The sequence below is a fragment of the Camarhynchus parvulus genome, chromosome 1A, assembly GCF_901933205.1.
Source record: "Camarhynchus parvulus chromosome 1A, STF_HiC, whole genome shotgun sequence".
In the NCBI taxonomy this organism is placed as follows: Eukaryota; Metazoa; Chordata; class Aves; order Passeriformes; family Thraupidae; genus Camarhynchus; species Camarhynchus parvulus.
In genome coordinates this window covers 21690178-21716691 of record NC_044586.1, presented here as the reverse complement: position 1 = coordinate 21716691, position 26514 = coordinate 21690178, and the positions used below count along the sequence as shown (strand labels likewise).

The 26514-nt window shown below is 49.7% G+C and overlaps 2 protein-coding genes across 3 annotated transcripts; both read left to right on the top strand.

Annotated features, from left to right (window-relative positions):
• Positions 1–7151: 7151 nt before the first annotated feature.
• On the top strand, positions 7152–15963 carry RAC2 (Rac family small GTPase 2). Its single transcript, XM_030959729.1, has 7 exons — positions 7152–7282; positions 10227–10298; positions 11492–11609; positions 13056–13118; positions 13784–13943; positions 14835–14969; positions 15707–15963. The coding sequence occupies exons 1-6, from the start codon at positions 7248–7250 to the stop codon at positions 14963–14965; spliced, it is 579 nt and encodes a 192-aa protein (XP_030815589.1). The 5' UTR covers positions 7152–7247; the 3' UTR covers positions 14966–14969; positions 15707–15963.
• Positions 15964–18676: 2713 nt separating this feature from the next.
• On the top strand, positions 18677–23422 carry SSTR3 (somatostatin receptor 3). 2 transcript variants are annotated; one of them, XM_030960330.1, is made up of 2 exons: positions 18677–18949; positions 21959–23422. In XM_030960330.1, exons 1-2 carry the CDS (start codon positions 18732–18734, stop codon positions 23226–23228), a joined length of 1488 nt encoding a protein of 495 aa, XP_030816190.1. In that variant the 5' UTR covers positions 18677–18731; the 3' UTR covers positions 23229–23422. The 2 variants fall into 2 exon arrangements, with proteins under 2 accessions (XP_030816190.1, XP_030816191.1); XM_030960331.1 differs by having other exon boundaries at positions 18816–19120.
• The last annotated feature ends 3092 nt before the right edge of the window (positions 23423–26514 follow it).

Sequence of the window (26514 nt, the reverse complement as noted above, 5' to 3'; positions counted from 1 at the left end):
GAAAATTAAAAAACAAACAAACAAACAAAAAAACCCAACACCAAAACCAAACAAACCTGATAGCATGTGAAAATAAGAAAAGCCAATGGGATGACCTGAAGCACAGGAATAGGGATTGAAGCTTGCCCGATTGATCCTCATTGAAATCACAAGATTTCATTCCCTTTCCTGAAAGGAAGAATTTCAACTTTGTTCTCCAATTTCAAGATTTGATTCCCTTTCCCGAAAGGAAGAATTTTCTTTCTGGAAAGGAAATGAACAGAGTTGAACAAACACTCCCAAACAGAGATATTGTCAATCAAACATTAAATTGAAAAATCCAGAAAATTTGAAATAGAAGGATTACAACAGATCATACTGAGATGAAATTGGGTGTAGGGAAATAGACCAAAACTTCCCAAAATTATTCCCTGATTCAGTCCCTTGCTCTGGGGCCATCCAGCCTCAGAAAGAAAGACACAGATTGCCCTCCCTTCCTCCCAGTGTCTTGTACTTGCTCTAAGCTGTGGTTATGCTCAAAGTTCAGTGCTGTTTTTGGATGAACCTCCAGTGAAGAGTGGGAGATATCCCAGCTTATATATGCCAAGCAGTGGCAGAAATCCAGAATGAATTTACACAGGCAGCTGTAGGTAGGGTCACAACCCGTGGTCCTTAGGAAGAGTTGGTGGTGTGCATTTAGGACTCACTTTCTATAGCCAGTTTAAAAAATATTTACTAAGAAGCAGTTAGAAACTTGGGAGTGAAAAAAGAGGAAGGGAGTGAGCTACATGAATGCAAAGTCATTTCCAGCTGTTACAGCCATGTCTTCACTATACAAAATGGCCACACCTAAAAGCTATTAGAGGCTTTGTGACTCGGGCTACAAATTGTCAATACTCTACTTTTGGCAAACTAAATTTCTGTCTTGAGACTCTGGGCTGCATAAGAGGAGAAACCACTGGCCCACAGCCCCCAGTTTCTTCACTGGAGGTGGTTCTGGTGTATAACCTCCAGTCCTTCCTTCCACCACCCTTTTCTACAAAAAAAGTAGTTTCAGCAGTACTGCAGCTGACATCAAGCAGACATGCCAGCCTGAAGCACTCACTAGAAAGATGTGATCTTGTCACGGTTGAGATGGCCATGATATACAGAGCAACCCCATACAATTTCAGACTGCTTCAGCCCACACGAAGTAACCAACTGACTCCACAAGGCTGCAAGCATCTGCTCCTGTTGTTCTTCAGCCCAGCCTTTCATACCCCTCATGTCGATGCACTGCACCTGTGTGCCCTCTGTTCCCTTTGGTGGTTGGTCAGAGCCCCTGGGCACTCCATGGCTCATTGCTGTCAATGCTGCTCACTTGCTGCTCACAGCTGCAGCCCATTGGGGATGAGGCTCAGCCACAGCCCCACTCCCAATCACCACAAGCTGTGTGCCTACATGACCTTGCCTGCCACGAAGGCAGGAGCCGTATGCAGGCAGCTTGATCAGGGCTGCTGTTACACACTTGTGTGAGCAGCTCAAACCACAACGACCTGCAAACACCAGAATGGATCTCTCTGTGCACTGCAGAAGTATTTCCAGCCACTCTAGCAGAGTACAAAGCCTGGCCCTGTGTCTCTCCTCCACATTTCCTTCATCTTTTAGCTCCTTGATGTTTCTTTCTCAAAGCTTTTCCCACCTGTCTGTTGGAATGCCTGAATGCCCTGTTTGGAGACCTTGCTCCTATTTCAGTTCAGTGATCAGCTCCACTACTTGCATTCCTCTGGGTCTGGTAGCCTTGCTTGTAACATTTGATGGACCCTAAATGCTTTCAGTTATTTCAGCCAGAGGAGTCTGAATGAGGAATGCACTGATAAAAAACTGCATGAGTCTATGTCATGTGAAAACAAAGCACCTGTGAGATGTTTTCTCATGAGGGTACACAACAGACAAGATCGTGTAAATAAGCTAACCCTAGAGCATTTCCCATTCTTTCCAAGTTCAGGGAAAGTATGCCTCCCTGTTGTGGTCCCTAGTCCTCCACTATTTCTCATGGTGGACAAACTACTTCAATTCTAGGCTTACCCTGGAGCAATACAACCAGTTCCCCTCTTGAGGAAATCTAGAACCAGTTGAGAAGTCAGTCTACTTGAGCATCCCAGACAGGCAGTACAGATCTGTAGTCAACTCAGACGAGTACCAACGCTACCCCAGCCAGCGATGTGTCAGGAAATGCCCTCAAGGTGTCACATGTTCTGTGGGCATGGCATGAAAAGACCATGAATGGACCACAAAACAGAACTTTCATTATTTCAAGTAAAAAAGATAGGTGACAACACCCAAAGGAAGACACAGTGACAGGAGGAAGAAAGGCAGGAAGGAAGGAAGGCAGAAAGGAAGGAAGGAAGGACAAGAACAAATGAAAACTAATTATGCCCTTGGGATACAGGATCAAATGTATCCTAGGGAAAATGAGGTTTAAATGCTGTATGGTGTGTCAGAGTTGCCCACAGGCAGTGGCTCAGAGCATGTGGGGTGCTGTCAGCAAGGCCAGCATGTGCAAAGGGGGTATCCAGGCTGGTCCACTGCTCTCACCTCATCAAGCATGGGCAGATTAGGCAGACTGCTGCAGATCAGTACTCCAGGCTTTACTCCCTGTGCCTCCTGTGCCAGGGACCAGTTTTTCTCCCCAGATGCTCCCTGACTGCACACAAAAACTTAAATTTGAGCTGGAAATATCTGTTGTTCTGGTGGTCATGATGGAAAATATCAAATTAACGATGTGTGTGCACTTTGCTGCTGCTTGCTACAGGCTTAAAATAATTGTGTAAATAAAAAGGACATATAAATATTTCCTACTGCTTTCAAGGCCATAAAGGCAGGGACAAAGTGCCATGTATTTCTCTGTGCTGAACATATCAGCTGCATTCCCACAAGTCTCCACAGAGCGACAATGTACAGGTCTGTTCAAATTCAATAGCCCCTTCAGGAGGCTTAGGCTGCCATTCAGTTTGGGCTTAGGGACTGGAGTCTGTTTTAAAGGTAGAAAGATGGTGATTATAAAAGGCCATAGGCAAGAAGAAACCCTCTTATAAAGATTACAGGAGGGTCACTTAGAGTCTGATAAACTTGAATGAAGAGCCAGAGGGATTTTTATATTTTTTTTTTGTTAGACTTGAAAGTGCAGCAAGATTGAAGCTTTATGCCTTTGAAATGAAATGGTGGAAGGGAAGCACAAGGTTTTGCTTTGGTGGTTCAGGAAATACGAGTCTTGTAAAACAGAGTAGCTATAGATTTTCTTAGTACTCTAAACAGCTCTTTTCACTTCCCTGGTGCAGCCTTCCTAGAAGACATCATCTCTTACGAGTAAAGATCTATATTTATGAAACACAGTGTATCTAATATCTGATAACATATAGAGAGTGCTAGCAGGGAGGGGAATCACGTCATGCAGCTGACACTCAAGTTTGAATTTACACATATAATCTTTAGTCCCTGTTACCTTCCTTCTACAAGAGGAAGGTGAAAAATGTTGTTCAACTGTCTAAGCACCTTGTGGGAGAGTATGCACAGTCAGATATTGATCTGTGTTTATTGATATTAAAATGGCACACTGGTATCATCAGCAAGATGGGGATTGTCACTGGCTGATAGTAAAATGTCCCTGGGAATGAAAACCCACATCACCATCAGTGTGACCTGCAGAAGTACAGAGAACCAGATAAGGTCAAGCCACAAAACTGTGGTATGATTAAGTGTCTGTGAACAATTTCTTGACTGAGGGGAGTACAAGTATGAAACAACCATCACAAAGAACATGAAGCTCAAAGGTTTGTGCCATGCTCTTCTGCTTACCCAGATCCATAAGAGAAAAGATGAGCAGGAGGAGGTGAACCTCTTTCAATGTGCCAGGTAGGAAGATGGCAGCAGAACTGCTGTTTTGGCCCAAAATGGAAAGGCTGAGAGCAGTCACACTCAGAAGACAGAGAAACCTCCCCAGCACGAGGTCAGGAATGCACCACCTGCCCCTGATTGCAGCAGGGCTGGTCTCCAAAGCAGCCCATAAGTGACACAGGCACAAGACTAAGTAAGCACCTTTTGCAAGTTGAGTTGCTTTTGATGCGTGTAAATGTTGGTAGCTTGTCTTCAGTGAGGCTGGATTGGAAACTTCATTCTTTTTCTAAGCTTTTGTTTTATAGAACAAATTTAGGCTGGAGAGGAGGGTCCCATCAGAAAAGAGACCCTGTATGAAACAACTCCACAGCCTATCTAAGAGGGACTGCAGAACACCATTGCCCACTTCAGTTATGATCTGAGCCCTTAAGTCAGGACAGGCTTTTCAAGCAACTGTGGCAGTCTGAGAAACGACAGCAGTGATGGGGGAGGGGAAGCAGCAATGGGGAGGAGTGGGAATTTTGGAAAAGAGAAGCAGCAAAGCAAGAACTAAAAGCAAGAGACAGATGATATGTAGCTGTGTGAAAGGGGAAGTGGGAAGGTGCAAAAGGGGAATATAGGAAGTGGGGACAGTTTGCAGCCCAGTCAGGCTGAAGCAAATTAATGTTTACCCTGGTGAGCTCCCAATGCACAGAGAAAAATTCTCATGGCCACTCAGGACTGCCTGAGAGAGAGGTCACATCAAAAAATATCCAGGGTGACGAGAAGACATGCTGTGACCATGTCCTGTGTATGCAAAGAAATGAGCATTGTGCTCCCTCTATGAAAGAATCCTCCCTGCTATTCTGTCTGTGCTGAGGGACAAGCCTCCTGCTCAGCTCCTGCCCTCCTGTACAGGGCTGTGATGTGCCAGCATCATTTCTGAAAGAGCCCCCTTAATTTTATTCCATTATCCTTGAGGGGGCAGAACACCCCAGAAAGGGAGAGATAGGTGGTCCTCACTGCTTTGGATCCTTGCTGGGGAAAAGCAGTATCACGCATTTCATCCCTGCTCTGCAGTCTCCCGTGGGTGCCATGCAAACCCAGCACATCCAGGTCACTCTGAGGTGACCCAGCTCAGGACCCTGAAAGCCTCCCAGAACAAAAGTGTCTCACTGAGCTATTAATTCCCATTAGCATCTCCCTCGAACTCAGCTGAGGGAACAAGAAACCCCAGATGTGTGCCCTGCTGCACATGCAGAAGGAAACTCATGTCAAGAGCACCTCTTGGTGGTGTGAGAGGATACCAGAGCAGCAGCAACACATCTGCATATGCTCAGTCCAGGGTTATGAGCCTGTTTCCTGCAGGTTCCTTCCTTTTCCTGCAGCATGTACAATTGAAAGGTATTCATGCAGCAGGTGCCAGTTGTTCTTAGAGTGATTACTGTATGTGTTGTTTAATATCCCATTATTAAATAATCCCATTAAACCCTGTTTACATGTGATGGGAAACATCCTGAAAGCTTTTATGTAGATCCCTGTTGCCCCTCTACAGAGACACTGGTGGAGAAAGGATGTTTGTAGATTCACAGCACAGACTTCTGACTGGACAAGAACTGACTGTCCATTGCAGTTGCAGGGAATTATCTTGCAAAAGTAATTTGCCCAGAAATGGGCTCTTGACAGGACTTCATAGCTCATTGCTGGACATGCAGATTTACAGTGTCTTTGACATGGGGCCCACCTGTATGTGGGTTCTCCACAACAATCCCTCTTCCCTGACCAATTAAACTGGTCTTCACTGGTCCCTTCCACACTGCGAGTCCCACGAGCCCATATGCCACACTACCAGGACAAAAGCAAACATTGGTGTTCAGGTGTTCAGCAGGTCAGTGTTCCTTGTTCATCCCTGCCACCAGGTCCTAGAATGGCTTTTGTCTTTCCACAGTATTCTCTAGAGCCTGATACACCTGCCTTCTAACTGAGTTGATATATTCTGTGCCTGCCTGTCCTTTCCAGCTCCCCTCTGTAAAAGCCTTTGTCCCTCTCTCACTTTGTCCTTCTCTGACCTGGATTCCTGTGTCCCATCCCTGCTCTCACCTGCAGAGGTGTCAGTGGGTTTCCTTCCTCCCTTTCCCTACCACCCACAGAGGGAACACCTCGTACAGCTGGTCACTTTGTGCTTCTGAAAGAGCGGGAAGGCTTGGAACCATTCCATGGCTGAAGGTTTCTGGGCTGCAGCCAGCGCTGAGGGACAGCTGGGAGCGCTCTCCTCCAGAGCAGGTCGCTCACAACAGCCTCCTGTGGCTGCAGCAGCACTAAGGTCATCAGCCTTTGGAGAAACACTTGACTCAGAGTTCCTTCCTTCAGGAACACCCCAGCTGCAAACCCACTGTTCTTGCTCTAACTGACCTCCAAATGCTTAATTAATTCTGTGCCACCATATCCCATCTTCTATAAAACCCATCCACTCATGAGGTCAGGCTGGAGCACACAGATGTGCACACATACACCCTTTTCAAGGCTTAATGTTGCATGGGAGGAGAAAGAAGGAAGAGGAGGCAAATCCTCATTTCAATAAAGAAAGGAGTAGAGCTTTCTGGGACCATTCTGCTCTAGTCTCTTCTTTCTTAGGGTGATTGCTGTCTTCTTCTCGATGCTTAGCTCTAAAAATATTTTATTTTCTGACGACAATGAGAACTGCCTGAGAGAGTTGGGGTTGTTCAGCTTGAGGAAGAGAAGGATGTACTGGTAGTCTGGGCAGGTAAGTAAGTGCAGCAATACCTTATCCCCACAGCAGAGGAGGAACAGAGCAGCCATTGGGTGGCAGCTGCTTTCTAGAGGCCGCACGACTTCCTTGTTCAGCCTTCACAGAAGTATTGTTCTTATGATGTTTCACCCTTGACACTTAGGGCCATTGGGAAGACCTGAAAAACCTTCACTACCCCTCATCACCCTAGTACTCCTACTTCAGGTTCCCTCCCTTGCTAACACCTCCTCCAAAGCTTGGATGATAACGGAGGGAGGAGAAACCGCACCCTTCCACATTCTCACCCCGCTTCCAACCCTTGTCCAGCTGCCCTGGAAAAGCAGTTTGGTGCCCCCCGCTGTTCCTTGGGATGAGGTGGGAAGGGAGTGGGTGAGACAGGCAGGAGAACGAGAAATATTACAGCAGTTGTCATCCAAGGAGTCTGAGCAGCTCCGCCTTCAGCCAGCGGCCTCTGCCACAGCGCTGCGGCTGCGGTGGAGGGGCGGAGGGACCCGAGGGTGATCGCCGAGAGAAGTTCCCTCTTCCACTTCCTCCCTCCTTGCAACCTGCTGTTGATACCCACATTTGCCCATCCCTCCCTGCTGTTTGCCTTGGCCTGACTTCCCTTTGCCTCGGGCACCGTCCTCGCCACGGGTGCGGAGCCATGCAAGCCATCAAGTGTGTGGTGGTGGGAGACGGGTACGTACCCTGGGGTTTGCGGGCTGCGGGGCGGGACACGGAGAGCGGGCCATGCTTGGTGAAACTGCCCCGCTTGGCTTCTGACCTCTGCAGCCTTGTTACTACTGCAGACATGCTCTTCCTCCCTCCCCGGGCAAGGGACGTTCCTCTGGGAGAGCGGGGAAGAGGGCATTTCGCAGGGCATCTGCACGGAATGCTGATCGTGCATCTGCATTTCCATCTGCATCCATGGGAAGCAGAGCAGGTCTGTCCCGCGCACAGGAGGCGATGGTGTCCCTGTCACATTCAACCTGTAGGCAGGAGTTAGATTTAAAACCCATTACGATTTAAAACCCATTAGGTGCAAGTGCTCTCCTGCAGGTGAATGGCTCCTTGAAAGCCATGTGCTCACTGGGAATGACTGGGAGAGGGCATGGCACTCTGGTCCTGGCAAGATGTCTGTCAGGATCTCCATATTCGGCTTTTCTCAGCAGGTTAGCCCTGGGCTGGGGTGTGCTGGAGACTGCTGGCAAGCGTCCTCTGTGGGCACAAGGAGAAGAAGCTCTTTCCACTGAGTTAGACACAAGCATAGGCCAGCTTGGGAGTGGGAATATTAAAACCTTGCCTTCACAACATGGTGGCTTCTCTGCCTGTGTCCCCTGATGCCTGGAAATGGCCTGATCCGTGCCTTCAATGAGTTTAGCAGTCATCACTGCCTGGGGCAGGAAGGATACAGTGGACAGAGCTTCTTCTTGCCCTGTGGGATGAGTAAAGGCAAGGGAGGGAAGGAGGAGAGTCTGTGCTTGGAATGGAATAGTTTAATTCCTTTCCACCTAGAAGCTGGCCAGACTTCTCTGGAGCAGCTGTAAGGTAGCAGATGAGGAGACATTTACAGCTATGCTGCTCCCCACAGTCACTTCCTCCTTTAGACCTCGCCTGGGAAAGAAGATGTCTGCACACATACATGTCAGACGTGTTCTCAGGGGCTGGGGCAAGGGGGCGGGGAGGAGGGATGAGGAAAGGCAGAGCCCCAAATAAGAACCATAACCTCTAAGAAAGATCCCCTTAAGGCTTTAAATTGGAGCTGGATTAACAACTCCACTGGGCATTTATCTGTTACCCAGCTCCCCAGCCCCCAGTTTGCCCCTCACACACAACACCAGCTCTGTAGTCTTCCCTCAAGGCAGCATCCCCTCGCATCATGGTTAACCCCACCACACGTCCTGGGTTACCAATAGTAGATTGTTATTATCGGTAACAGTCCTGCTCTCAACCCCTGGGACCTCAATTCCTCTTAAATGTCTCCTGTCTCATCATTTTGCTTCTCTGTACACGGCACCTCTGTGCACCTCTCGCCATCTTGCAACACAGCCCCCATTGCTCTGAGCTCTTGGTTCACCACCCCTTACCACCCTCCCAGCATGCCAGCAATGTCACCCTCTTGGCTCAACCCTAACAACCACAGGACCTTCTCCTGTCGCTCAGCTCCCTTGTTCTCCCATAGCTGTTCTCCCCCCATATCCTCTCCATCCCACATCACTGACTTCTCAACATGCCCTGGCTTCAATCACAGGAGCCTGCAGATGCCACTAACCTCCCCTCTGTGTTGTAACCTTCTCCCCTTCACTGACCCTTTGCACAGCTCTCTGTTCAGCCACACCAATTCAGAACTTCCCCTTCATCCATGACCGGTCCACTGACAGGCCCACAGATCTCCTGAGGCATTTCCTACAGAGCGTCACCTCCCTCCATAACTCCTTGATAAGAAGGAAGCAAGGCACCTGGGGAAAGAGCAGGACTGAGAGAGGAGGATCTAAGAAAGGGGGGTGGCAGGAGGAAGAACAAGAAACAAATGTCAGAGCCTGCCGAAAAGCTCAGCTGCCCCACAGTCCAGCAACAGAGGCAGGTGCCTTGTGACCAGGGTGCCTATCAAGGACACACAAAAAGGCAGAACTGCAGCCCTGTGGCTGGGGACTTTGCAGGTACAGTGAGATGGTCTGAGAGTCCCCAGCAGCAAAATTCCAACCTTTGCCCAGGAAAGACCTTTCCCTCCCCCTGGCTGTGCTAGTTGAGGCAGGTTGCTGTCACCACCTCCTTTTCCTGTGTTTGTAACTGAAAGAAGGCCAAGCTTTCCTAGGCCACACAAACCTGAGAAACAGCATCCCAGCAGGAGAAGGATTTTCTTTCCAACACCTGTCTTGGCTGCTTTATTTTCTTCCAATTTCTCTGAACTTCTTTCCCTCACCACAGGCTTCAGCTTGCCCACAACACCTTCCCCCACATGATTGCCTTATTGCTCCTTATCCCACCAATGCTCTCACCCAGTCTGGACTGTGCTGCTGCCTTGCTGTCCACCCTGCTGGAGCAGGCTGTGAGGCAGGCTGAGGGGAGAGGAAGCACCAGCTTCCAGCTCAGAAACACCACCAGCAGCCTCCATCAGCCATGGGGGCAGGCACCTCTCTGGCTCCCTACAGCACTCTGTGCCGGTGTTGCTGCAGGTGGGAAAGAGTGGTAAGTCAGTAAAAGTTGCTACCAGTCTCTGGCCACAGCAGCTGAAAAGCAGGAGTGCCTGTTGTCAAGTGCTGAAGCTGCATGGCAGCTTTGTCAGGCACACCAAGCCAATGCCCCTGTCCTGGCTGTGAGCCTACAGCACTCTGCATGCACTGCAAAATGGGCTCCATCTCCGAGTGGATGTGTTTTACCCAAGTCGTCTCTGTACTAGACCATAAAACAAGCCCTCATGCCCAAAGACAACAAACATTTCTGGGCGACAGCCTGTCTTTCTTCCTGCCAGGTTTCTAACGTGTGGTTGTGCACTGTCTGGCCCTGTGAATGTGTTCTACTTCCAGGGGTCTCTGGATAGGGCTAGGTTAGAGGTGTGGAAGGATTGCCCCATCTCCATCTCAGCCTAGCAAGACTACCTGCACCTCCATGAATTCCTGCCATTGTTTTCTTTCTCTTCCAGGGCAGTGGGAAAAACCTGTCTCCTTATCAGCTATACCACCAATGCCTTCCCAGGAGAATACATCCCCACTGTGTGAGTAATTCATGAACAGGTCCTGGAGTGGGTGGGAGGCATGAAAAGCAGGATGTGAAGGGGCTCAGTGACCCCTTGTTGTGCACTCCGTGGGTCACAATCTCCATGCCAAGCAGTGGAAATCCTGTGAAGGTCTCTCTAACTTTGGACCTGTCACCTTTCACGAGAAGCAACCTTATAAAACCCTGGTATAAATGGGATATTTGGGAGACTCCAGCCAACTTGAGGTCTATCTGCTTGCTAAGTTTACAAGTAGCAGATGGGATCCTGCTGGCCTAAACAAACAGGCACTAGGCTACTACAACTGGGCCAGACCCAAGAGAAGGCAGGTGGATGGACATGGGACCCCACTTCCTTCCCTGTCCAAAGCACTTGCTGTCATTGCAGCAGTCATAGATTCTGCATGGAGCAGAATCACAGAATGGGTTGCAAAAAACCTCTGAGATCATTAGGTCCAAACACTAGCCAAGCCCTGCCAAGCCCTCTACTAAATCATGTGCCTTCTAATGTGCAGATGCCATGAACACATTCAAAAGACCTTTGTGTTGGTTCCTCCCTATCACTGGTTTTCCTTAATCTGGGGAAAAACAGTGCCAAAAGGACGAGGAAGTAAAATTTTCTAGGATGAGGGCAGGAACTTCTCTGTTGCTTTATTATCCATTTTTTTTCCTACCAAGACTTTACTCCTAAACTTGCAATCCTGACAGTTGTTCTATAATATTTCAAGCTCAATTGTCAAAGAGTGATGGGACACATTGTTCTCAGTTCCAGCAGGGCTGTTGAGGAGCACAGCAAACTACAGAGACATGGATTCTTCTTCACTTCTAAGAATAAAAGTAGAACACAGAAGAAGGACAGGGGCTTGGCTCTAGAGTAGGTGCAGTTGTGGGAAGGATATTGGGGAAGAAATGGGAAAAGAAAACGATTTGTGAACTTGCATGCAAGGTATCAAAGGTGTAGCTGCAGCCAGGCACCCTGCCCAGGACAGCTGAATGATGGGGAGGAGGTGATGAGTGGGAATTCCATAAAGTGGAGGTTAACAGGAAAGCAGTGTCACCCAGGTGAGCTGAGGAGAGGAATCACCAGCCTTTGCTCCACCCCTATGTGGGGTGCACATAGTGAACCCCACCTCCACTACTGGAAGGGCTCCCTCTTCTCTTGTTTGAGCCATGGCCTATGTCTCTGAATTTCAGATTTGATAACTATTCTGCCAACGTGATGGTTGACAGCAAGCCTGTAAATCTGGGACTGTGGGATACTGCTGGACAAGAGGATTATGACAGGCTGAGGCCGCTCTCTTACCCGCAGACGGTGGGTCACGCTGCATGCCCCTCCTCCCTTCCTCCCTCAGTACATCTCCATCCCTCGCTGCAAAACTCAACATGTGCCATGGAACAGTGACAGGGAAGTTACTGCCTCTCTCTGGACTGTTATAAGAATATCTCTGTTGATATACAACTGCCTTGAAACCAAAAGTTGAAAGATACCTTAAGGGTATTTTGGAGCCTTTATCTAAGCTCCCATAAATGAGCAAGAAAATGAGACATGCAAAGACCTCTTGAGCCCAGCTGACACTGACTTTGTGTGAGGCAGATGCCTTACACAGCTCTGGAAAAAACCTTCTCTTTGTAAAGTTAAGATGGTTCATGGAATTTAAAGAGCTGAGGCAGGAGCTTGTCACATTTCTGTGAACCCCACTCTCCTGACTTCTGCCTTTTAAAAGAGGTATGATTTGTGGGCATGTGTTTGATCTGCTGCCTCTAGCAGAACAAATGGGTGCCTCAGATACTGTGTTCACCAGTCTTTCGCCACACTGACAGAATGATTTCAGGATTTGAGGATCACCTTCTTTGGAGAATGTTGTTTCAAGCAGTGTTTTGGCAAGCTCAGAAAGACCTTGCTGCATCAGACATTAGTCTGAATGTTGCCACTGCAGTCAAAAAGGTTAGGAGTTGATTAGAAATTATTTGTTTGAGCTAGGTTCAGCCACCTAAAAATCAGACACCTGATGTAAGATGGTTTTGCCTACAGTCAGTGCAAGCAGGTCTGATTCTCAACAGCATGCTTGCATCCGCCCTGGGACATATCTCAAGGATAGGTGGAGGAATATTTCTCCAAGGTATTTGTCTCTGATAGCTATAGAAGTATGGAAGTGGATAGGCTGGGTCTGGTGCCACTGCTCCAGCTAGGTGAAGCTGGATGAAATAGATATAACCTTGATGAGCTGGTATGGTTTTGGTTTTGTTTGGTTTGCTCTGGTTTTAAAGGAAGTCTGAATTCTATCATGCCCTGGAGAATTGCTTACCTGGAGAGCTAAAACTGCCTCCTCTGAGTCCTGTGTGTATACTTTTTAGGCTGAAACTAGGTCTGTCTCAACTGTAGGCAAAATTACTTTGGCCTGAAAGCCCTCTGGTGTTCCATGAGAAATGAGCAGGAAACTGTCAGGCCGTTTCCCATGAGGATGAGTGTGCCAACCACAAAAACCCCATCCTCAAAGCTGACCATTTGGCTCTTCTGATAATAGTGGCTATGGTTACCATGACTCAGGGGAGCAGAGATCCTTCTCTCCACTGGAGGCAAGAAGCAGCAGTCAGGACTTTTGTATTATAGAGAGCTTTCCCAAGCACAGCCCTCTGCTGCAGAGGGAGGGTGCTGCCCACACAGACCTTCCCTCCCCTCCCCTCCCCCCTCCTTCCTGCTTCATCGTGCCATCCCATGCTCCCATCCTAACTCTGCATCATGGTTGTATGCCTGCAGGATGTCTTCCTGATCTGCTTCTCCCTTGTCAGCCCGGCATCCTACGAAAACGTCCGTGCTAAGGTGAGACCCTCTCCTGGTCCACCAGCGGCTGAGGGAGGTGATGGTGGTGGTGGTCTTGCAAGAACAGTGATTATGGGTGGAAACAACCAGCAGGACATCTAGGTTCAGGAAGTCATACCTCTTTTCTGTTAGTCAGAAACCTCCTTCAGATGCATTTTCTGGTTCATTTAAAGAAGGCAGACAACTCTACTAATGGGCTAGTATTCATCTTGCTGGGCTATTGTGCTGTCAGATCACAGACTTATATTCTGATGGCATCTTTCAGCCAGGATTGTCAAAGCACAGACACACAGGACTGGTCCATAGGGTATAGAAGCAGGTACCCACAGCTTTTAGATGGGAAGTGAGGAAAGAAGGGAGAGATTGGTGAACAGAGAACAAGAGTATGTCCTTCCTACCACTTTAATGTTCTTCCCTGCGTGGGAGGGTTGAGGGCTGAGAACAGCTGGTGCTTTTGCATAACAAAATTTGAGCTCCCTGTCAGGGATTTTGCCTGAGGACCCAGCAACAGGAGTTGGCCTGGGCCAGGCTATAGCACCAACAATGGATGTGAGAAAGGACAGGCTGTTAGCTGACATTTTTTTCAGGAGTGCCTCTTATTTCCCATGTGCATGCCCATACATGTGACCTCTTCTCACACCTTTGGCGCTTTGCTCCCTTACTAGTGGTTCCCCGAGGTGAGGCACCACTGCCCAAGCACCCCCATCATCCTCGTGGGCACAAAGCTGGATCTCCGGGATGACAAGGACACCATTGAGAAGCTGAAGGAGAAGAAGCTATCCCCCATAACGTATCCTCAGGGTCTTGCTCTGGCCAAGGAAATAGGTATGTATTTGGGAGTCATCTGGGACCTACTGAAAGGAGAGAGGCAGAAGAAAAGGGCTTCACCTCAATTTACACGAGGCTTTTGTAGTGGTATCGCACAGTGGTGTCTCCAAGGGACACAAGGAGACACATCCAGGGTCATGGGACAAAATGCACTTCAGGAGACTCAGGAAGGAGATCTGCTTCTTGAGGAAAGCTCAACCCCTCAGCTCTCTGTTTTGTGCCTTTCTCTGGCCACCATCCTCCACATAAACACATAACCACACACTTTCACATTCTCCTCCCCTTTTACTCTGCTTACTTCTATCTGGGACAGTATTTTTTCTGTGCAAGCCACAGCTGCACAGTGGGTAGAGACCACACCTCCATATCCGGAGAGGCAGAAGAGAGGTTTTTAACCTCTCTCAGGAAGAGCTGCAACTGCAGTTTCCTGTCTCTGCTTCTGTCTGCTGGGGCTTATACATGCAATCCCAGGTATGGGTGTCTCACCCCACCATCCAGCTCTTCTCCTCTGTGGCACACAGAAATGGGAGAGAGGGTGAGAAACACAGCTTGAGGGAGTTTTCAAGAAGGAGCTCAGCAGAGGGAGTGTCTGGCCAGGATGACATGGTCAGACTCACACAATGGCTCTGCTCTGGCTACATGGGTAGCCAGTAGGCAAACCTAGGTCTACTGCAGCTGGCAAGCTTTGCCCTGAAGTCAAGACCGTCTGAGTGAGTGAAATGTGTCCTGACAATGTGTAATGTCTTTGATCACCTGAGATGTGTTTATTCAGCTTGGGCAGGAGCCAGGTGCCGTGCTTTCTAGCATAAGGAACAGAAAGCTGGGTATCCCCACTGCCTACCCCAGCTGCCTTCCCCCTGAGTGCAGCAGCTGCTTTCCTCCCAACAGACTCAGTGAAATACCTCGAGTGCTCGGCTTTGACGCAGCGAGGCCTCAAGACGGTGTTTGACGAGGCCATCCGAGCAGTCCTGTGCCCGCAGCCCACCCGGACAAAGAAACGGGCATGCAGCCTCCTCTGAGCAAGTAAGTCTGACAGGGATCCCTGGGAAGGACACCAGTGGTGCTTTCCTGCTCCTGAACCCAGTTGGGGCCACTCTGTTCCTGGTGAGGCTGTTGGAATGGGTCACCTTTGAGGAGAGAGAGGGAGAAGCCGATCCTGCTTGGGGAAAGGACAGGACGTGGTATAGATGCACCCAGGATCAACTTCCTCCTCCTTTCTGCTTGACTGTGGGCAAGTTTGTTCCCATCTCTTGATGTGGGACAGCCTAGGATTTTCCACATGTGCCCTTACAGAGAAGAACTGTCTGTCAGCTTCTGCTGCAGAGGGAACTACAGGCTGCCCTGGGGATGACCTGCCCTGAGACCTATGAGGCCATAGCCTTTGCCTGTAGAAAAAAAAAAAGGAAAAGAAAAAGTTGTTCATTGTTCATAGCAGTTGCCAGTGGCCCTTCCTCTTACCAAACCCTGCTCACCTCAAGGGGTTTTTTGTGTTGTTCATTGGCAAGTGGCAGCTTCTCCTACAGGAGTCCTTTACTCCTCATGTTGTCCCTACCTGCCTCCACTTCAGTACAGGGCAGCAGAGGGAGGAGAGAGGCTTCAGGACAAGAGTCAAAGCTGGTCAGAGCCTGATGAGAGAGGAGTGAGAGCCTGCTAGTTTGGACCCTGTCCCTTCATACTCCCACCATCACCAGAGCAGAGGGAAGGAGAGCAGGAAAATAGTTGAGCTGGTATTATGAGGTCTGTCATGTTTTTGGCTGTAGATCCCGGTCTCATCCTGATGCCAGATGTTGCCCAGCACACAGGAGAGTCATGGCTCCAGCAGCCCAGAGCTCAGCACCTTGGGGTTTTTCCTTCTTTTTCCTTCTGCCGGCTTGAAAGACTGCTGTGGGTCTGTAGCACTGGTTTGACGTTCATACAACGTCCCCGCTCTTGCCTCACCTGCCCAGCTGCCCCTTCCCTTCCTTCCGGGCCCCTGAGGTTACAATGTAGTGAATAAGACGTAATAAACAGACTGTACATTTGTGTCATGTCCGCGATGTGTTGCACTTCGGGTGGGACCTCACCCTGGAGCCGTGAGCAATGGGGCGGCGGGGCTGGAGGCACCGCCCAGCCCTGCCCCTCCTCTGGCAGCCCCACGGCGGGGCTGGAGGCTGTGGGGTGATTGTGAAGTTGCTGAGTGCTCACCTGAGCCCCCCATATCCCTTTTGCCTTTCCTCTGCTCAGTATCCATGCGTTGAAAGGAAAAGTTGTCTCCCCTCTGTGCCACACGGCGGGTGGAATGCAGGCTTTGGGAGGGGACACCTGCATGCAGACTCCTCTCCCTGGGGACTGCCCCCGCAGGTTGCTGGGGACATCTTTCCACCAAAACATTGCTGCATTAATCCTTCTAAGCTCTGGCACTCTCTCACACTGCCAGGCACAGGCAGAGTGAGAATAGGAAGGGGGAGGGCAGGGAAAAAAATTAAAGAGGGAGGAATGAGTCACCAGCCCAGACAAATTGCCTCCAAGACACTAAAATTAAGCTGAAGAGAGTGGTCCCAGCGGTACCATGGATCTGGCAGCTGTGAGCACCTGCTTTCCTGATGCATTGCAGGGACTTCAGAGGAAGTGTTATAGGGTGGCTGCTACTGCCACTACTAGCAGGAGAGGGGTGGGCTCAGGGTGTGATGATTGGCACTGCAAAATCCTGCAGTCCTAGGAGGGCACAGAGAAACTGTGGAGTTGAGCCAGATTACTGCTCCTGGATGCAGCAAGACTTCAGAGCTTCAAAGGCTGCTTCCTGCACTGAGGAGGTGCATTGGTGATGCCAGGTGCAACCAGACACAGTGAAGCTCCCGAGGTACCCTGCTGCCAGGGAGATTTCTGCAGTTCCAATTCACAGTCAGATCTGAATGAGGCAGTTAATTCAGTGATATGACACATTCCCTACTGATAAAGTTCAGCGCAACCCTTGGCAGGCACCCTGTGGCAGGGAGTTCCACAAATATCTGCACTGCACATAGGCTGCTGGATGGATTTCCCAGGCCCCACCCAAAGGTAATACAAATTATGTCAGTCCAGAAAAGTAAAAATGAAGCCTCTGGTATGGGCATATATCTGTGAAAGGGCGAGGGACACAAAGTACTTGAAAATGTTATCTAACCTCCTTTCAGCATCCTAAGCATGACTCAAAGCAATATATTCCCAGTGGTTTACTACTTCTCTCCAGTTTTCAAGCCTTGGCTTTTACCTTTTCAGTCTGCCCCACCCCCTGTAACATACAGCAATGCATATGATGTGTGTGAAACAAAATTCATGTATCTGCCTACCTGTGGAGGTGCACAGGCTGAGCTCTCCTCCCAACACAATCTAAGCAGTTTGCACAGCCCCTCACTGGAGCTGAGGCAGAGAATGGGACACCACTCAGAGCATTGAGGGAGTGATCTGGAGACCTGGAATTTGTGGTGCTATGACTGTGTTTATGCAAGGTTAGCAGGACTGTGTAGAACTCTGCTGTTTCATGGCTGTTTCTTCTAACAAAGGAGCTTCTGCATGGTGCTACAGACACCTGCCCTGCCATGGTAAAGGAAAACCTCTGGGTGCTACCCATGCCATTCCTTTCCCAATGAGGATTCCTCTCTCTTCTGTGTCTCCACACAGCATTGTGGCCAAGTTCTGGCCTAAAGAGGCCTGGCAGCTCTGAAATCCTGTACTGCCTTTATCAGCTCACCTTTGAGCAGCACTGGCTGCATATAAAGTTGCCCAAGTAGGTTTGGATGCCAGACCCTGGCTATGTTGTGCTCGAAGAGATACTGCTTTCTTTTGTTGAAGCTGGAATTTACCCTAGGGGCTCAAATGCTCACAACAGCAGTGGGTGATGCACTGCACAAGGAGTCACTGATGTTGGCTGCAGGGCAGGAAAGGGAGTGAGAATGACAGGGAAGCCCTTTGTGCAGGGAATGGGATGGAAAATCCTTCATGGGACAACTGCTCTCACAAAGATTAATTTCTTTCTTAGATCCGTTTCTTCTGGGTCTATGCCTTCCAGCAGAGATTAAATTTGGTAGGAAAGTTTGGGGCTGTTAAACTGGAACATTTTCCCAATGAAGGTGCAAAAGACATGAGATCATGCATGGAGCCAGGGAAGGGGAAAGAGCTGAAAGAGATCTATCTCTTTCAACTCTCTCTTACCCTGTCTGCCCATCTGCCCTCATCTCCATCCATCTGGAGGTACTCACAGGGTAGGAGAAGGGAGAAGGGTCTGTGTGCTCAACATCTGCCCGATTTCTGAGCACCCTGCCAGACAGAAGGTTTTGCTGTGTGCCTGCAGCTCTGAGCAGTGCCAGTCCTGCCTGCAAGACCTTTGGAACAGGGGCCGGTCTCCTTGGTGCCCCTAGGAGAGCCGAGTCGCCCCCTCCTGCGTGCCACTCTCCCACCACATAGCTGCTCTCTGAATCCCTCTTTTCTTCCTCTCCCTCTTCCCCCCACTGTCCTCAGCTTCTTTTAGCGCACTCCTCATTCCTTCATCCTCCCCTCTTCTGCGCTCCCCTCATCCCTCTGCCCATCTCCTTGCGCCTCCCTCTCCCGCTTTTATTCTCCATCCCGGTGTCTCCCCCCGCTCATCTTTGTTCTCCTGCCCTGCCGTCCATCCCCTGCTTCTCCTCCTTCTGCTGCCGGTGTTTCCGTGCGTGCCGCCCATTGGCTCCCGGCGCCCGGTACCGGCGCTGCGCTCCCCCTGCCCGAGCCCGCGGATGGCGGGGGCTGCGCGGGGCACAGACGCGGGGCCGCGGGGCTGAGGGGCCGCGCATGCCGCATCCCCCGCCTGCCCCACGCCCCCTCCCACGCCAGGCACGGCGGGGGCGATGGGCAAGCCCGGCCAGAAGGACTCGAGCCTCCGGCAGCGCCCGGCGGGGCTCGCTCCCCACGGGAGCGCTTTGCTCGGTCGCGTTTGAGAAAGGGGAAGGGGAAAGGCATGACACGGATTCTCCCGGGGAAGCGGAGGAAAATGTACATCCCGACGACATGTAAGTACCCGGCGGCTCTGGCCGCTCTTCCCGGACGTCTCCCGCGGGCATGAGTCCATGCAGAAGTTAAGTCTGCAGTTCCAGAGAAGAAAAACTGCCGACCACTCCTCGCTCCCGACCCTCCAACTCTGCCAGTCCAGCCTGGTCCTTACGAGAGAGCTCAACCCCCAGGTGAGACGGGAGAGTCCTGAGTTGGAGCAGGGCCGTGGGAAACCGGGGGGACAGGCGGGGAGGGGGTCAAGAGAGGTGGGGCAGGTTATTTGGCTTTGTTGTCCCTCCCAGCTGCTATTCATGGTTTGTTACCAGGACTAGGCTCAGCTTTCAGCATCCACCTCCTCCTCTCATTCAATGCAGAAATATATATATATATATATATTCTTATATTTTTCAACCTAGGGAAAGAAGTAGTGCCAATTTCCCATCTCCTCCTACCTCTCTGCCTCCTTCCTGCTCTCCAGCTGCATGAACCAGGCATATTCTGGTAGCACCTGTTAGAGGATCCCAAGCCTCTTGCAACAGGTGCTGTGCACATCAGGAACAGATCCAAGTGGATGCCAGCACACTGTCAGTCTGAGGCCAGTGTTCCTCACCAACTCCTGCCTATGCATGTGCTGCCAAAGCAACCAGCAGAGTAGACCCAAACTAGATGGAGCACTGGTGCCCAGTGTTTTTCTGCCAAACTAGCCAAAATGTGTGACATGGCATTTGAGCTGGTCCACGGTACTTGGCAAAGTTAGAATGGCAGCAAAGTAGAACAGCTTAAAGATCAAGCTTCTCCCCTGCAGCTGCCTAAGCAGGAAAATGAGTTTATAGGAAATCCATGCTTTTTGTTGCACACCTTAGCATTTTTGATAGGGCTTCCGAAGCTACCCTGAAGCTGGATTTACTGAGTTGTTAAACAACACTCTGAAAAGCTGGCTTTGAGGTCTGGACCCCAGACACTTCTCCAAATGCTTTACAGCTCCCCAGGAGTATTTCCATCCATATTTGGTATTTGTAAGGCTCCAAATGTGTGGCCTTTTTCTTCTTTAAACTCCTTTGCATGCAGGAGGAACATGCAAAGAAATTCCTTTCTGTGTGATCATCTTTTAGAAGATCATCCTTTTATGAACATACTGTTCTGGCTTCTGCCACCTTTTGTGGGGATCTTTGTCCCTAGAGCAGCCATTGCCCTTCTATTTTTTCCAACAAGTGATTTGTGTCACTAGAACAGAATTGGAAAAAAAATATCAGAGGAAACAGCCTTTAACTTAGAGTTTCAAATCACTTCCTATTTGGCTCATTCATTACAGCCACTCATGATGTGTGGGACTGCAGGACAGTGTATCACAGCCCAAGGCACCTGGAAATTAAAAAAAAATCTAAACAATCGCAGTCCTTCAAAGCTCAAATGCTCTAAAGCAGGAAACATTTATACAATAGCCTGTAGAAATGGCCTTAAGATATAGTTGCTCAACTGTGTTTTTATGGGGCCTCTCAGATGAGGTTCCTTCAGTGTAAAATTTAATACATCTGTGGGGTCTATTGGGTTTGCCTGTCTGGTGTCCAAGGAATCCTACAGCTCAGGTCTCCCCTAGGGTTTCCAAAACTTAGACTGGCACCCACAAAACATGCAAACAAACAACCAACCAAACAAATAACAAAAACCCAACCAAACAAAAAAACCCCAAACACTGTAATATTAGACATTTGTGAAGAAAGTTGTGTGGTGCTGCAGAAAACCACATCTGCAAGAAAATTCTCTGGAGTGTCTCTGACCTCCTGAAAGTAGTTAAGGTTGGGAATGTTTTCCTTTGGCATCCCCAGTTTTAATTTCAATAGAGAAGAAGCTTCAGAGCCCTAAGAGATTTGTTGAGATGTGAAGAGGTGAGCCTCAAGGTCCCCATTCACTTCCACCAAGTCATCTTCCCTTCCAAGGACCTAATTCAGGGGGATAACCCTGTCAGTCCACACCTCCAGAAATTTTTCCAGAGCTGGAGTAACCCTGAAAGAAACACAAATCTCCCCTGCATTAGGTTTCCAGGGTGCCTCTGGTCCACAGTATGTGCTGGGCTCTGTATTTCACATATGGAGCCCTGACAAAAGGCACGTCCGTCCCTTAACTGTCCCTTCTCTCCCTGCAGCTCCTCTCCAGTGTCAGCAGCGAGCTGGTGGTGGATGGAGAGCTTGTTTGCTCAAGGCTGTCTCTGAGTGAGCCGAGTGCTGTTTCCATGCCAAACCCTCACACGACACACCACTGAGCTCCTCAGCTTAGGGAGGCTGGGACGCTGCTTTGGTGTTGCAAGCAGGTGGGGCAGGCAAAGCCTCTGCCATTAGCAGTGTGTTGCAGCGTGCAGAAGGAGAGGGAGAACAGGAGAAAAAGAGACAAGAGGGATCAGGACTGATCCCTCTTGGTGTACCCAAAATTATCTTTCCTTTACTCTCAAACTGGCATAACACAAACCAGCTGCCCTTCAGCTCAGGTGCTGAGCTAAGCCTCTCTGCTTGGATTGAAAGTGCTTTTCCTTCTCCTGTGGGGCTAACAATAACCCAGCCAGCCCAAAAAGATCTTCAGCAAGCAGGAGAATAAATACTCAGAGAATAGGAAAGTCAGAGTTGGAAAGGCACTTTGTCAATGCATGCTTTTCCCTCTTTTACTTGTAAAGCACCTGCCACTCATAAATGAGAACCAGGCCCCTGGTGACCGTGTCCTCAGTATTGGATCCATTAGCAGAAAATGAAAACTTTCCCTGTCCTTATGCTAGTCTCTAGTTCTTTCCCCAGAGGATCTTTTGCTAGAGGAGAAGCCCACATTGAGCCACGTCCCCATTTGTCCCTCCATGTGCACTGTGCCTTGTAGGACTAGATGGGTTTGATATTGTCCTAGATTTTCCAGCATCTGCTAGCATCCACAAACTCCCCTTGATTTCCCATGCCTATACCTAACACACAGTTAACGTGATGAGTTTACCTGTGGCTTGTTCAGCTGTCATATCCCCAGTACCAATGGTTTTTTTCTCTTCCCTTCAGCTCCAGATTGCAAACTGATCCTGCAAGGACACTGCTCCCTGCCCTCTTCCCTGCCTCTGCTATGGACACTTCTGCTTTCAGCCTCCCCACACCGGCAGTGTTGGAGGAGGGGAATGCCTCCAGTAGCTGGGCAGGATTCACTACCCCCAACAGTTCCTCCACTGTCAGCCCTGGTGTAGTTGTCAGCGGTGTCCTCATCCCCGTGGTCTACCTCATTGTCTGTGTGGTGGGGCTGGTTGGGAATTCCCTAGTCATTTATGTGGTCCTACGGCACTCCGTGAGCGAGTCGGTGACCAATGTGTACATCTTGAACCTGGCCCTGGCTGATGAGCTCTTCATGCTGGGCCTGCCCTTCCTGGCTGCACAAAATGCCCTGTCCTACTGGCCGTTTGGTTCTTTCATGTGCCGCCTGGTGATGGCCGTGGATGCCATCAACCAGTTCACCAGCATCTTCTGCCTGACGGTGATGAGCGTTGACCGCTACCTGGCTGTGGTCCACCCTGGCAAGTCCTCCAAATGGAGGACAGCACGGGTGGCCAAGGCCGTGAGTGTAACCGTGTGGGTGCTGTCTTCCATAGTGGTGCTGCCCGTGGTTGTCTTCTCAGATGTCCCTTTAGGGATGAGTACGTGCCACATCCAGTGGCCAGAGCCTGCCTCAGTGTGGAGAGCTGGCTTCATTGTCTACACTGCCACACTGGGCTTCTTTGGACCACTGCTGGTGATTTGTCTCTGCTATCTGCTGATTGTAGTGAAGGTTCGCTCCTCTGGCAGGCGGGTGAGGGCTCTGTCCTCCAAGCACAAGCTTTCAGAGCGCAGAGTGACCCGCATGGTGGTGACTGTGGTGGCTGTCTTCGTCCTTTGCTGGCTTCCCTTCTACGTCCTCAACATAATCAATGTTGTGTGCCCGCTGCCAGAGGAGCCATCCCTCTTTGGAGTCTACTTCCTTGTGGTGGTGCTGCCGTATGCCAACAGCTGCGCCAATCCCATCATCTATGGCTTCCTCTCCTACCGCTTCAAGCAGGGCTTCCGCAGGGCCATCTTCAGGCCGTCCCGCCGAGTCCAGAGCCAGGAGGTGCCAGCATGCCCCCCAGAGAAGATCGATGATGACGAAAGGGAAGAGGGTGAGATCAGCAAGATCACCAGGAATGGAAACGACAGGCAGGAGCGCCCTCTAAGCAGTGGGGAAGGGAAAAGCAATGAGCAAAAACCACTCCCCGAGGAGCCTGCAGGATGCGAAAAGAGCAGCAAGTTGCATGTCAGTTATTTATGATGAAAGGAGTGGTGCAGGGGAAAGAGACATCGGGACATGGGATCCCCTTCACCTGCTCTGCTTTCAAAGGCAATGGGAGATGATACAAGGGAATAATAAAGTCCAAGAGTAGCCTTAAATATGAATAGGGCTCCATGATCTTGTGGAAGAAGCAAAGCATTGTTCATGGCTTTGGAAGAGACACCTGAGGTTTGTGTGGTACCAGTGTTACCAGAAATTGGTAAAAAATAAAACCTCCCTAACACTAATGTAGCGTTAAGAAGCAGGCATTCTTTATTTGGCTGGATGCACGAGGGGATATCTCCTTCAAAATATCATGCATGCTGAGTACAAAAAAAGCTCCCATTTATGTACTATATTTTACATACATGCTCATTGATTTTCCCAGTATAAATATACATATGATATTAATTTCCCGAAAACCATTAATGTATTTTCCCTCTTCTGTCCTGGGAGTCTCTTGGTGGTCCCTTGTGATTGGTGACCCCAAAGTCATACCTGACTTCCTGGTGAACTGGTAAAAGTTGGCACAACTGGGCTTGCTGCTTTTGAGTTCTTCTTCCTACAGAATAAACATTGTGCAGCTTCATAGGCCAGTGGCTTTTGAAGAATAAGCATCATATTCACCACCAGGAGCAAACGATTTTTCATCTGGCAACACCAGGTAAAGAGCAGACTGCATTTAGGGAGAGCTGAAGAGGTGATGAGCACTGAGAGTACAGAGAAGCAAAGTCAGCCCTAGAGCGATGATCTGCCCTTAGATGATCCAGCTTTGGAGGGCAGAGGCTGCCATCTCATGGTGGCACCTTGAGGAAGTCCACAGATGGCACATACCACATGTAGGCAACGCAGTGCCTTGACTTATAAACATGAGAAGTTGTCTACTTTAAAAGATGAACAGGAAAGAGAAATGTCTGCAGCAAAGACATACCACCCAGTTGCATGCATGGCTGGCCCTCTCTAGTTCTTCAAAAAGTATTGGGAACAGATTTCCTGCCTGTGGTGGTCACAGCTGGAGACCACTGACTGCTCAAAAGATCCTCTTTCTTTTCAGAGCTCTTATGGACTCTGGGCAGGATGATGAGACTTACCTGGGACAAAAAGTTTGAACATTTCCTTCCTGCACCTCGCATTCCTCAGGGTTCTCCTGGTGCCTCTGCACCCTGGTGGGAGGTGTAACAAGGGTAGAGAAGAAGACAATGAGACATGAGTTGGAGGCAGCATTTCTTTTCTTCTCCTTAAGTTTTACTATAAATAAAGAATAAGCCTTTGGACTTAGAAGGCCAGGGGGGCAAAACAGTTCCATGTGTTTAGGGAAGGGGGTGCTATAGATTTGGCTCTCCTGAGAATACACAATGTCTTTGAGCTGAGTCAATCTCTGTATGGAGTCATGTTTGGCTGATACAGGAGGTGAAGACAGCTCTCAGTACAGGATGGGGGCAGGAAGCAGACAGAGGTCAGGGGATCTCCAGTGTGTGAGAGCTGTGGTTGTAAAGAGTCGGGGCAATACTAGGAACCAATTTATCCTGTAGGAAGTGGTAGAGTATTTGGCCCAGAATGGTGAACAAATGATGTGTCTGCATTTGCACAAAGGTAGTTGTAGGCAAAACTTTGTTCCCTGGACTGTACATGTAGGGGGGTGGCTGAAGAGGATCAGAGACCAAGGAGTCAGGGCTGGTGGGAGGCTGGTCCTGGGCACTGATGCTCATCTGCTGGGGGTGTGCACATGTGTGCAGGGGTGCCTAAGGGAGTATGCAGTGTGTAAGTGTACACAAACACAGATGAGGGAGTGTGTTTATGTAATTGCAGGATGTTTAAGGGCAGATGTGAGTGCTTGAATAAGAGTTGGAGAGCAAATGTGCTACTGTGGAGTTGGATGAGTGCTTGCTCCTGCACACTGCTTGTTGGAGGGAAGTTGTGGATGGGCCCATCTGAGTGTGCAGGCTAGAGAAGCAGCACTATACGAGGGTGGGTGGGATGAAGATCTCCCTCTCCACTTTGGCTTCATTCCTGCAGGTCTGCTAAAATGTCTATTAAATGTAAAAAGTCTGTAAAAATTACTTTTAACTTCTCCAAGAATGCTGTTGCTAAGTTACAGCCACTGAAATGACCCTCATACCACGGCCCTGTGGGCAGTTTTCTCTAAAAACAATTTTTAGAAATGGGAAGGAGGGACCCACCAGAAGGACACACACTTCCCTGAGGTCAGGAGGTGTTGCAGGAGGTGACTTGTGGAGGGTCAATTCTGGGGGCTGGCTGGGTAATGGAAAGATGTCTCATGGGTCACTTTAGAAAAGGTAAGAGAAGGGTAGGGGTGGCATAGGGTTGGGTGTGCTGGGACAGAAGCCAAAAGTCCTGGACTGGGAAGTAGAACACGCTGCAGCAGCTGAGGATCGTGGGAACAGAACCACTTTATGAGGAAGCAAGAGTCAAGGTCACACAAAGGCAATGTGAGAAGATGTGAAGGCCTGGCAGGCCTCAGAACTGCAGAGCAGGACACCCAACTCTGGAAAAGGACTGTCACAGGGTGTCAGGTGAACAGACATCTCCTAGCCAGGTGAGAGAGCAGAGGAAGGGTAGGCAGGGACTGCAGACACAACCAACCAAAACACATTCAGCTGCGCTGTCAGCCGCTGGTACTGCCATCACCTCCACGACAATGATTGTCCCCCTGAAATCCTACATCCTCACGTTTCCTCTTTAAGCCTGGGACACTGGTGCCAAGCTGTCCATGCCTGCAGGCTCAGCCTTGGGAGCTGAGCTGCCTGTCAGACCACACAGGAACTGCTCAGCTGCCCTTACAGCACTCCCCTGAGCACGGGCAGTCAGACACCCAGGAGTGCAGGCTCAGTTCATGGGGAAAAGAAAGAGCTTGGTAGCCAGTTTGTGTCTTCTGCTATGTCTTTACATCTTTTTCTCCTTCAATCCATGCATCAGCTTCCCACACCATGGGCCCCAGTCAGAAAAGCAGCCAAACTATTCATGGGCGTGGGATAAAGTTGGTTGGACTAAAAAAAGCCTCTGTTTTAGCTTCTTGGGGAGCTCCTGCAACATCCACTGGATGAAACACGACCAAGAAATCCTGGCAGAATAAGGATGGACTGCCAAAGCTTCTGCCTCTATAAGGGGCAGCAAGTGGTGGAAAGATTAAAAGGGCTGACTACCAAATGGTCAGATAGATGGACAACACAGCACTTCAAACTTCAGTCTGTGTTGCTCCTCTTGCAGAGAAGAGCAGAGCCAGGTGAATGCTGGACTCCCCTGGCAGAGCAGTCCCTGTAGGACA

Bases quoted from the DNA above. Each gene is read 5' to 3' on its own strand.
- RAC2 (XM_030959729.1), top strand. From the start codon at position 7,248: ATGCAAGCCATCAAGTGTGTGGTGGTGGGAGACGG. The intron at 13,119-13,783 runs GTGAGACCCTCT...CTCCCTTACTAG, and splicing joins ACGAAAACGTCCGTGCTAAG to TGGTTCCCCGAGGTGAGGCA. The intron at 13,944-14,834 runs GTATGTATTTGG...TCCTCCCAACAG, and splicing joins TGCTCTGGCCAAGGAAATAG to ACTCAGTGAAATACCTCGAG.
- SSTR3 (XM_030960330.1), top strand. From the start codon at position 18,732: ATGCCGCATCCCCCGCCTGCCCCACGCCCCCTCCCACGCCAGGCACGG. The intron at 18,950-21,958 runs GTAAGTACCCGG...TCTTCCCTTCAG, and splicing joins AATGTACATCCCGACGACAT to CTCCAGATTGCAAACTGATC.